At 41.5% G+C, this 12,333-nt stretch overlaps 1 protein-coding gene across 1 annotated transcript in view; it reads left to right on the top strand.

Annotated features, from left to right (window-relative positions):
* LOC115473230 (dimethylaniline monooxygenase [N-oxide-forming] 2-like) overlaps nt 1-9,699 on the top strand; it is a 54,242-nt gene extending 44,543 nt beyond the window's left edge. Inside the window, exons 8-9 of the mRNA XM_030208007.1 lie at nt 4,685-4,757; nt 6,443-9,699. Coding sequence (XP_030063867.1) covers nt 4,685-4,757; nt 6,443-6,788 — 419 coding nt within the window. The 3' untranslated portion in view covers nt 6,789-9,699. The remainder of the gene's footprint in view (nt 1-4,684; nt 4,758-6,442) is intronic.
* Nucleotides 9,700-12,333: the final 2,634 nt, after the last annotated feature.

The following is a 12,333-nucleotide window of genomic DNA, read 5'->3' as shown; positions in this document are numbered from 1 at the left end:
AGGATGATAAAATTACTGAAAAAATGAGTAAGGGTTAGGAGTTAAAAGCAGCATGAAAAAGGTGGGCTTTTAGCCTAGATTTGAAGACGGCCAGAGATGGAGCTTGACGTACCGGTTCAGGAAGTCTATTCCAGGCATATGGTGCTGCAAGATAAAAGGAACGGAGTTAGCAGTGGAGGAGAAGGGTGCAAATAAGAGAGATTTACCCAGTGAACGGAGTTCCTGGGGAGGAGTGTAGGGAGAGATGAGCTTGGAGAGGTACTGAGGAGCTGCAGAGTGAATGCACTTGTAAGTCAATAAGAGGAATTTGAACTGTATGCAGATAGGGAGCCAGTGAAGTGACTTGAGGAGAGGGCTAATATGAGCATAGCGACACTGGTGAAATATAAGTCATGCAGCAGAATTTTGAACAGATTGGAGAGATATGGCTTAGTGGGAGACCTGTGAGAAGCAAGTTGCAATAGTCTAAGCAAGAGGTGATAAGAGTGTGGATAAGGGTTCTGGTAGGGTGCTCAGAAAGGAAAGGGTGAATTTTGGTGATAATATAGAGAAAGAAACAACAGGTTTTAGCAGTCTGTTGTATTTGTGCAGAGACGGAGAGAGAGGAGTCGAAGATGACCCCAAGGTTACGAGCTGATAAGACAGGGAGGATGAGAGTGTTATCCACAAAAATAGAGAATGGGGGAAGAGGAGAGGTTGGTTTAGGGGGAAAGATAAGAATCTCAGTCTTGCTCTTATGTTCTTTTGCTAAAGGCCATTAATTCAGCAAATGTAAAAAATCAGCCATTTTCCAGTTGTGCTAAAAATGGTCTTAGCATGTGGGAAAGTCCTGAGTGAGGGTGCACTAAGGTCATTTTTTCCCATAGCTTTGCAAAAGGAGCCCTAAAACATTCACCTAGAAGTGCTATTCGTAACTATGCGCATGCCTTGAATAGTACATACTTTGCAGAAGGGCATAAACCTGGGTAGAGAATGGGCAGGGGGCACACTGATGCATGTAACTTATAAAATATTACAAGTTATGTGGCTATCTCCTGAAACTAGGCGCATGGATTTACACCAGCTTTTATGGATGGCATAAGTGCTCATGCCTAAATTACATACATAGGGGTGAATTCTATATATGGCACCGAAAAACTGCTATTCTATAAGATGTGCCTTTAGATTGTAAGCTCCTTCGAGCAGGGACTGTCCTTCTTTGTTAAACTGTACAGCGCTGCGTAACCCTAGTAGCGCTCTAGAAATGTTAAGTAGTAGTAGTAGTAGTGCTTAAAGTTAGGCACAGTTTATTGAATAACATTTATGCCTGGGACTCGCGCCTAACTCTAGGCGTGGCCATTTGCACCAACTAAAGCATGGTGCAAATGTACATCCCTAAACTGGGTGTGTATCCCTCATATTCTATAACAATGCACGCAGAGGCGCCCTGGCAAGATGCTGCCGCCCCCCCCCCCCATCCCCCGGCCAAGGTCTAGCATCTCCCTTCTTCCTTCCTCCACCCCCTTCCCCTAGTTTACCTTCTTTTCCCATTTTTCAAAAGGTGGTGGCAGCAGATTCCCCTGCGCTGCCTGCCGCCAGCACTGGCCTCTTCTCTACTGCGGCCCCCTTCTGAGGAAACAGGAAGTTACATCAGAGAGCGGGCCACAGTAAAGAGGCTGGTGCCAGTGGCAGGGCAGCATATGAGAATCTCTGTCGCCGCTGCTGCCTTTTAGAAAATGGACAAAGAAGGTAAATTCAGGGAAGGGGTGGAGGAAGGAAGGGGGGATGATCTCTCCCGCAGAACATTGCCAGATAACTGGTTAAGTGCCTGGATGGATAAATAGTTTTAAATATCTGCCACCCTTTTCTATGTTAGGACCTTGGAGTCTTTGTGGATACAGTAGGGTCAATATTCAGACCACGAGAGGTAACCGGGCTGTCTCCCGTGGTCGGCACTGAGCCCGGATATTCAATGCTGAGCTGTTTCCAGTGACCCACATTGAATATCCAGGTGTTTTTTGGTCAATTTCGACTTAACCAGCCAAGTCAATATTCAGCGCTGGCCAATTAATTTGAAACTGGCCAATGAGAGGCCTATTTCAGCAGCCTAATCTGGCCACCAAACTTAGCCATGATAGGCTGAATATTGGCGAATAACTAGTTATATTGCACGATATAGTCGGCTATCTCCCACTGAATATCGCCAGATAGTCAGTCTACAACAGATGAACCTTATAACCTTATTTGACCACAATAACTCTATGTATTTGTTTTCTCTGCCGGAGTTGGCGAACGCCGCTACGGAACTAAGCCACATTGAGCCTGCAAATAGGTGGGAAAATGTGGAATACAAATGCAACAAGTAAATAAATAAAATAAAATAAATAAAGTACCATTTAACTGGCCAGGAGCTGGAGTGAAATTCTCTGCACAATGTGCAGTAGTAGTCAGAAAAAGGAAAAAAAAAAGCAAATGAATAGGAATGATTTGAAATTGACTGAATAAAATGGACCTTATCATAATGCTTCTATCTGTACCTATTTATAATGTGAGCACGAATTTTCAAGCCCCATTTTATATTGCCCTTGTCAGCCTCTAGAGAAGGTAAACCAAGTTATCTCTCATAGTTCTATTAACTTCTGGGACTGCCTTTTGGACATGTCTACCTTTTCAGCCTCCTACAGGTCCTCTCTCCCTGCTACACCTAATACCATCAGCATTCAGAATTTCTCTCTCAGCCTCTGCTGCAAAACAGTACATTTATAATGCTTTCAGCTGGCATGTGCCTTTTAATTTCACCATTAGAAAACTCAGAAAGGTTTATCTTCACTCCGTCCTCTCTCCCTCTCTCTCTCTCTCTCTCTCTTTCTCTTTCTCTCTTTTTGCTGGTTTTTAACTATAACTTCTGTTTTCCAAGCAGGATTAGAGGCACCACCCATCCTGCTGTTAGGAATCCACACCCAAGATCCAGTGGAAAATTCTTCCCCTTAGCCTTCTTGGAACTGTAGTCTTATCTTGGTTGTTTATTCGCTGCTTTTGCCTCCGGTTACCTTGGATAATGGCACAACAATTGGGATGGGGGCCCCACCCCATTCTATGTTACCATTACCAATATGCAGTGCAATCTTCAAAAGAATAGCCTTATTTTTAAACATTGTATGAGGTAGAAAAAGACTCCAACTAAGTATTGAAAGACTTCAAGTACTTTGTTGTTTTAGAGGATTTAATGTTGGGCTCAAGCAATGTCCATACTGGAGCACAATCTTGGATGGTAAATGGGCCATAAGCTCATTAGTCCCATGTGTAAGATTTAAATATACAACACAAATCTCTTTCATTAGGGGGCGATCTGGGTGTTCACCTGTGCTAGAATTTTAGAGGTTGATTATAAAAATCTTATTGGTAACTTATTGGTCCATGGCTATTTTGAACCTGCAATCCTACAAGCTAACTTTCAAAGGGAAACTCCCTATAGAGTTTCCATTTGAAAATTCAAGGCCAGCAGGGAGGGAGGACTTTGCACTAGCTTTCCAACAGTTGCAAGGTGCCTGAGGAGCTTTCAGAACAAAAAGAATGCACATACTTAACCACTAGAGAATGACACAGGAACAAAGTTTGTACTCATCCCCACCCAGTCCCTGCAGACTCAAACTTCATCCTTACCCTGTCCTCCTAAGAGCACAAAATCTCATTCATACCAAAAGCAAAATTGTCTTTTATTGAAAATGATGGAATCAGTATGGTGTGAACAGTGCATTTTTTCTAGCGAAAAAGGTGCTGGTACTCAAATGCCGGGCCACCCTTCAGGGGTGGGGTGATAACTGAGGGACCTACCCCACAATAGCCAAGCCCCCTGCAACCAGTCACAGAATCTATGACAAATGCAGAATTGTTGTGTAGCGCCTGAGCTCTTTTATTAAAACTTGGGGACCATAGGTCGATTTTAACAGACAATGGAAAAGGTGCCAGTACTCAGTACCCCCAAGTACCCCCTCAAAAAAAGCCCTGGGTGTGGAAGATATTTGTCATCATCCATTTGGATGATGCAAGCTGTGGTTTTCATCATGTTCGAGAGGGAATGGAGTTTGAGTATGCGGGGACAGGGTGGAGATGGAGTGAGTCTTAAGCAAATGTGTCCCCTTGTAATTCTTTATTAATCATCCCTCAATCCTGGCCCTGCCCTTTCTTCCAAAAGTTCAAATTATGTACACGATGAAATTGGGCATGTACTTCCAGCCACTACGAGGAGAACAATTTTCAATTTCGGGAATTTATCCGGGAAACTATCTACTCAGGCAAATTTATTTTGAAAATTGTGATCTTAGAAAATGTGAGAGCATGAACACATGCCTTATTTTAGGGTTGGATTATTTTACCATAAATCATGTTAATTTAGCACAGGGTCTCATTGTGCTAAAATAGCATGACTTATGGTAAAATAACCTGACATAATGGTAACCACACTTTGATAACTTCTCCCCTTAATGAATATACCCCCCCTATAGGGTTGAGAGAAAATAACTTATGAATTGCATTTTCTCTCTCTCTCTCTCTCTCTCTCTCTCTCTCTCTCTCTCCATTTGACAAAGTAAAATGATTCTCCCAGGATTATGTTCCAGAAGGAAATGCATATAGGTCTGTGCCATCCTTCCTCTCTTCAAACAGGAGAGATGATCAATATGACTCAACTGTTTCTGTTTTTCAGGGTTATGTAAGTTTCCATCATCAAATGAAATCAGGGAAGACATTGAGAAGAAGAAAGAGATATTGTTCCAGAGGTAGGAGATGTTTAATAGACAAAATACCCTAAATATTATGAATTTCTCCTATAGACAGATGAAAATAGGAGAAAGCCTTTGATATACACACCTCACAGTCTATAACGTCTGTTTGTTTCATTAAGATTTTGCTCTCATGTCTTTTTCTACATATGCGAGTTTCTATGTCTATATTCTCCTTTAGAATATAACATAACAGTTTATTTTTATAGCCCACAATGCCTCGCGATTCGATGCGGGTTACAAACAATAAATCTGAACAATCCAGAAACACAAAGTTAAAGGTGGAAAAGAATACTTTAGGTTCCTTAAGTCACATCTCATAACTTCTATTTTTATTTATTTAGGTATTTATATACTGCTTAGACCTAAGCAGTTTACAGTTTAATTTTACAGGTACTATGTCTGTCCCTAGTGGGCTCACAATCTGAGTAGCACATGGTACTGCTGTTGCACCTGGGTCACATAGAACTATAATGGGAATTGAACCCAGTTCCCCAGGTCCACAACTTGCTACACTAACCATTGGGCCACTCCTCCACTCCTTTTATGGCACAGTCTGTACATATCAGTAACCCTCCTTTGATCTCCAGAACTGGACACAATATGCCAGTTGAGGTTTCACCAGTAATTCGAGAGACAATGTACGAAGCTATCTAGCCCAAGGGGGGTGAAGCCGGCGGAGATTGCCGCCACACTGATTCACCCAATACAATAGCAAACGCTATAGAAAACAATAGCAAAATATTTTTAGAAATAAAGGACTGATTATGCACAGTTCATCTGTAAAAAGTTAAAAGCTGTTCCAGTTGGTGAAGGACAAATGATTTTTTTTTTATTTTTACTTATTTGACAGCTTTTTAATTTATTTGAAAGCTTCCCATACATAGATATAAATATCATGAAATAAAAACTGAATATCGCTGAAACAGCTTCAAAAATGATTGCTGGTAGAAACAGCACTAATAAAGGTTGTGTTTTGTGCTCATTTTTCTACACTGTTCTATACATTACAGTAATATATGGCCAGATTTCAGTGAGGATATCCTATTTACTGATAGGTTCATTTTAATTGTTATAATCTGCCTTGGGAAGCCTGGTATTATAAACATTGGAAGTAAAATTAAACTCTCCTTTCATTGGGGCACATGGAATCACATCTTCACCTCATCTCTTTTGTACAAATGGATTATTCTGTTTTGAGCATGTTTAAGGGATAAGTGATTTTCATGAGTCAAAATAATAAAAATAAATTTCATGCAGATCTCTTTCTTGGTGGGGGGGAGCAAGGTGACTACAGTGCAGCAGAGGCTGGGTGGACTGGGGCCGGGATGGAGGAGATTATTTGCAGCGGGGACAGGTTATATTCCCACGGGGATGGGCGGGGACAGGTTGGATTCCCCACAGGGGCAGGTTAGATTCCGGCAGGGACAGGTGAAGACGGGTTGGATTTCTGTCCCTGTGCAACTCTCTACCTCCAACATGCCCCTGACATGACCCCTTGTGATCTGGAAGCACTGCAGACAAACTGCATAGAAAAACATCTTAAAAATCTGTTTCAAAAATAGCGACTTGGACGATTTTGGACCAAAAAATGTCCAACTGCCACTTTGTTTCACTTTTTGGACATTTTTTTTGTTTCGAAAATGAGCCCCTTAATCGCTTTTTTTTTTCTTTAAATTAAGGTTTGGCAAACTACAAGGCAACAGCCTACAGGTGGATTACATTGAATACTTGGATGAGCTTGCCTCTGAGATTGGCACCAACCCTAACCGTCTGAGTCTCTTCCTCACAGACCCAAAGCTAGCATTAGAAGTGTTCTTCGGTGCATGTTCACCATTCCATTATCGTCTCTTTGGGCCTGGGAAGTGGCCAGGAGCTAGGAATGCCATCCTGACCAACTGGGACCGGATTCTGAAAGCCACAAGGCATCGAGTTGTAAAGCAAACTTCTGACCAGTTATCAATACCAGTACTGCCTATGCTTCTCTTTTTAATTACTTTGCTTGTTGCAGTGTTTCTCTTTTATTAGGTTTAAAGATGTCTTTAGAAGTTTAAAGGCTCTTGAATCCTGTCTGCTTCTCAAATGCTATTCAATTGAAGCTTCCATACTCTCTCTGTTTTAAGAAGAGGACCGCTTGCCATCTGTTTAAAACATAGGATGGTTATGCAGTAATGTACACAGAAGAAAGCAGATCCAAATATGAGGTCCAAACAGCAGGTTTATTAAAACAAACCCATCCACTCATGAAATACTCTTTAAGTTCTTGTTCTGTACCCTTCCAGATCACAAAGACATATATTGATATATTGATGATGTCTTTGTGGTCTGGAAGGGTATGGAACAAGGACTTAGAGTATTTCATAAGTGGTTGGGTTTTGTTTTAATAAACTTGCTGTTTGGACCTCATATTTGGATCAGCATTCTTCTGCATCATTACTGATGCAGATCTGAAGTGCCTCGCAAGTGTTCTATGCAATGAATAGCCACGGGTAGGCTCGAGTGGGCCTGGGCCTACCCAGTGTGGGCTTAGTTCTGCCCCAAATTGCAACACCCTTGCTATGGCTCGTGGGTATCCCCAAGCCCTGCCAGCTGAAGAGGCCTTCCTCTAGTGTCCAGAACACTCCCTTGTGCTTGGCTGTCCATGGACTGGCAGCACACTGGCCCCCCCGCATATGTTTGGTGCTGTCAACTGCATACAATAGGGGAGTGTTCGTGTTCTAGCCTCTGGAGGAGGATCTCATCAGCTGCTGGAGTTTGGGGATCCCCTCAAGCTCAGGTATTTATAATATGATTTGGGGGTTTCTGGGGTTATGTGGAGGGGGAGAAGAAAAATGTTGTGCCCACTCTTTGGGTTCAGACCCACCCCAAATTGCACAGCTGGTTATGCCACAGCCTATTTAATTTCTTTAACAATATGCTCCTTAAAGTTAAGTGCTCAAGTTACAAATATTCAGGCCTTAGGGAAATTTTGCTAAGAGTTTGATGAATAATAATAGTTCTCTTCCTGTAACAAAATAAACACCCTTTATACACATTTTGGACTAAATTCTATATATGGAACCTGAAAAATCGTCACCAGAAAAAACCCCACCCAGTGCTATCTTTTAAACCATGCTTACAGTTAGGCGCGGTTTATAGAATAGCGCTTATACCCGGGAACCACGACTACATTTATGAGTGGCCATTTACACCAATGGAAACTTGATGCAAATACTTACAACTAAATTAGATGCAGTTCCACCTTATTCTATAATTAAGTGCGTAACTGAAAGGACGAACGCCCCTGATCTGCCCCTGATCCTCCCATTTCTGTGCTCCCTTTTTTTGATTCACGCATTAAATTTAGGCATGGATCCCATGCCTTAATTTATATGTGAACATTTTCATTAATTCTAATTAGTGGCAATAATTGCTTGCTAAGAAGCCAATTATTGGGTCTAATTAGTTTGTTATTCAGTTATATTGCATGTGCAAATTGGGCGTGCACCCAAATTTGAATGGGCAATTTTTAGCGCTTTTTATAGAATTTGAGGGTTTATGTTTGAGCTCTGCCCAGAATTTCATAATATATTACAATTTGCATTACAATAAACGTATGATGCAATTTTCCTATGTAGGTATGAAGAGGCCAATATTTTAAGGGTTTAGGAATCTAACTTTGAGCGTTAGGCTCCTAAATTAGCCTCTTTGAAAATTTGCTAGGCTTGAGGGTCTAAATTTATGCCCCTTAAAAACCACTGACCGCTGTTGGCTGAAGATCAGCCCCTATTCTTATAAATTTATGCCTGCAATTTATTTGCCTAGATTTATAAGCCTAATTTATGAGCCTAGTGCTAAGCTCCTAACTTTTTTTCTCCTCCCTAAATCCACCCTCTGCTGCCACCTACTTTTTATCCTCCTAAATTTAAGAATTTAGTGAAATTTTAAGTATAAATGTATGCGCTCAGTCCTAGTAAATTTTCAAAGAAGCCAATTTAGGAGCATAGCTCTGAAACGAGACCTTTTACTAAAAGGCATTAGAATCTGGGCTTAGCGTTTCCTAACACGGGACTTTCCCACATACTAAGCCCGGATTCAACATGGAACAATTTAAGGCATTTTTGAATATTTTTTTCAGGTTGTGCACCAATGTTAAAGTTAACATGGGAGGCGCCTTTTAAGGGCCAGATTCAGTAAATGTCACTCAGATGTAGGCACTGGGGAAAATGTGTGGTAAACACTATTCTTTAAAGGCTGCCCCAGGCTCAGCGCACTTTAAAGAACAGCACTTAGAGTGGATTCCGATTCCCAACTTAGGACGTGAGCACTTATGCCAGATGAAACCTGGTGTAAATCTGTAATCCTGGTATTCAATAATTCTGCGCCTAAATATTTGGAATCCACCTGACCTGCCCATGACACTTCCATGGCTATGCTCTCTTTTGGGTTGCACACGAGACATTTTGGGTGCACAGCTTTATAGAATAACACATAGAAAGATGCACGTGTAAATCCAAATTAGTGCCAATTAAGTGCCAATCAACTCCAAATAATGTCTATAATCAGGGCCAGCATTGGAGGAGGGGGCAAACAGCTCCTGGAGGACCCCGCAGACCAGGAATCTCTTCCCCTTCGCCCCACCACAGTCCGTCTCCTTCTCCCTTCCCCTCAACTTCCCGCTCTTCTTTAAAAATCAATTCCCCTTCTCAGAGGAGCACCAGTACAGCAACTATCTTCACAAGCTGCGGCTACCCTGAAGCTTTACCTCTGCCACGATCTGCTTCCCACTCTGATGCAACTTCCTGTTTCTGCTTGGGCAGATCATGGCAGAGGGAAAGTTTCAGGCAGTTTGTGAGGATGGCTGTCGCGCCGAAGATCATCTGAAAAGGGAAATAAATTTTAAAGAAGACCAGGAAGGTGAGGGGAAAGGAGGGAGACAGACCGTGATGGGGAGAAGGGTAAGAGATGCCCAGACTGTGTGGTAACAATGGCAGGTGGGGAGATTGGAGGGGGGGAGGAGGGAAGAGATGGGATCAGAGACCCCCTCCTTAATTTCTGCCCTGGGCCCCAGCATGTCTAAAACCGGCCCTGTCTATAATTGGTTGTTAGCACTCAATTGCTTAATTAGTTTGCACATGCATCTGGACTCCATGCCCAAACTTGGAACAACCTTTATAGAATCTGTGGGTAAGTGCTCCCTCATCAACTCAGCGTTAGCCAGTTAGATTGCGCTAATGAAAACATGCTAGCTTGTTATCACTTCCATGCCCATTCTCTGTCCATGATACACCCCCTCCAAAAAGTATTTTTTAAAAATAACTAACAAATGAGTTAGCATGTGCTAACAAGCAAAATACTGCAAAACACTTTCCACTCACCACCGCTCCTGGGATCTGAACACAGACTTTTTTGGGCATGCATGGCACTCCCTCCAGCTGCTTCTGGACTCGATGCTGCCTCACCAACTGACTTCACTATGGCAACTACAGTGGTATCTGCATGCAGTGCTCATACCAACCCAATGCTTCCACATCCAGGTCTAGGGGGAGTCTTGTGACGTTTGAAGTTCAAAGATGCCAAGAGCAGAACCTCCTTTTAAGTGCGCCTCACCAGTATTCCCTCTAAGGAGTGACCTGCTGCGTGCACATTTGTTTTTCGAGTGAACACCGAAAATAGCCCAACTAATACCTCATAGTTCCTAATCACAACATTTACCACAAAATATCATAGCTGTGACCAGTGTGAAACCCAGCCTGTCGTGGGTGTAAGAGATTTCTCTAAAATGGAGGAGAGCTGGGTAAGAAGGATTTTCTCAAGAAGTTTAGAGAAGAAAGAGAGGTTTCAAATTAGATGAAAACTAATGAGGTCAGAGGTATAAAGGTTAGGTTTCTTGAAGAATGGTATTCAATAGAAATAAAAGAAAATAAAACATAGAAAGCAAAATAAGATGATACCTTTTTTATTGGACTAAGTTAATACATTTTTTGATTAGCTTTTGAAGGTAACCCTTCTTCATCAGATCGGAAATCTGATCCATTTCTATTGATTACCTTTAAAGTGGGCTAACACGGCTACCACATCTCTCTATTGAAGAATGGTGTAACCATGGAGTCTTTCCAGATAGGGCAGATATGGCCTAGTGTGCGACTAGTGGAAAGAAGAGGTAAAATGACAGGGCCTAAATCAGAGGCCAGGCAGTTCACAATATATGCAGACCATGGGTCTTTTGATGTGGATTTAAGATTGTAGAGGTGTAAGCAGGGTAAAAAAAAAAATAATACATTTAAACTTACACTGGGGCTGCTGTGCTGAGGTGCTGTCTGGCTGCAGGTGGCTGGAAGGCTGCCTGGAGGTTGGTGTGGCAGCAGAGCAGGGACACAGGTCCTGCCAAACCCAGAAGTGCTCGAGAAGTCCTCACCCCGAACTTCACTGCTGTCTGCCAAGAAAACATAGCTCACCTGCATCAAAGGGGAGGCTGTTTCTCTGTTATAACTGCTGTCTACTTTCCAAGGGTTTTTATGTTTGCACTGGTAAATGTTGCCTAGCAACTATATTTCATCTATTTCATCACAACATAATGGGGATAATTTCATACCAAGACCTAAAAAAGGTTTTAACTATCTATATTTTGCTCATTTTATAAAGGCGGAAAAGCCAAAGTGGAACAAATACCCTTACTGTACTGAACAAAGAATCATTCAAACCAATCCAAGACTAACTATACCTAATTCAAGTAATATTGGAGCATCAGAAGGCAGGCATACAAACACTTTTCAACAGATACCAACACCAGATATTTGTCATCAGACCTTTTTTTTTTTAAATAATGTTATAGTAGCTCATCCAATAGAAATATATAAATGTATAAAATATGTATTTACAGAACCTGCACACTTATCGGCACTTATAGCCTCAGCAAAAATGGACAAGTGTTAAAGAAAAGAATTAACTCCACTTAGTAGTGTCTGCATTATCCTGTATATTTTTCTTTAAATTTTTATTTCTCCCGTAGATTTCCTAAATCTTGGATTTGAAATTTATGGACTTTAGTATCAATTACCGTTTGAAAATGTGAATTTTCTTTTCTTTTTCCAATGTTAAATGTTTTTGTTAATAAATACTTTTCTATACAAGATGTTTCTTGTAATATATTGAATAAATGAATAAATAAATTTTAAAAAATGTATAAAATATGCACAGCTATTGAAATTCCATTTCTGCTCCGCTTAAGGAAAGCCATTGGGATTGCTTACTTAGTACATGTAGAAGTATGCATGCTCTTGTTGGCACAAACTTCTGAAAAAATAGATAGCTAGATAGATAGATAGATCAGCACAATTTTATGAGTCATTGTTTTGCATATAAAGGACTAAGGGGTCCTTTACGAAGCAGCGATAGGGTTAATGCACAGGTAGCATGCACCAATTTGGCACTACCACAAGGGTAGCACGGGTGCCCTGTGGTAGTTTTGAAGGTGGTGCATGCTGTTTCCCACGGTAGAAAATATTTTTCTATTTTCTACCGCAAAGGCATTCCCGGCGGTAATCGGCAGCACGTCCACATTGGCGTGCACTTTAAGATTACCGCATACGTA

The sequence above is a fragment of the Microcaecilia unicolor genome, chromosome 6, assembly GCF_901765095.1.
Source record: "Microcaecilia unicolor chromosome 6, aMicUni1.1, whole genome shotgun sequence".
Classification (NCBI taxonomy): Eukaryota; Metazoa; Chordata; class Amphibia; order Gymnophiona; family Siphonopidae; genus Microcaecilia; species Microcaecilia unicolor.
The sequence above is the reverse complement of the archived record's forward strand: the minus strand, read 5'-3'. Positions and strand labels throughout refer to the sequence as shown.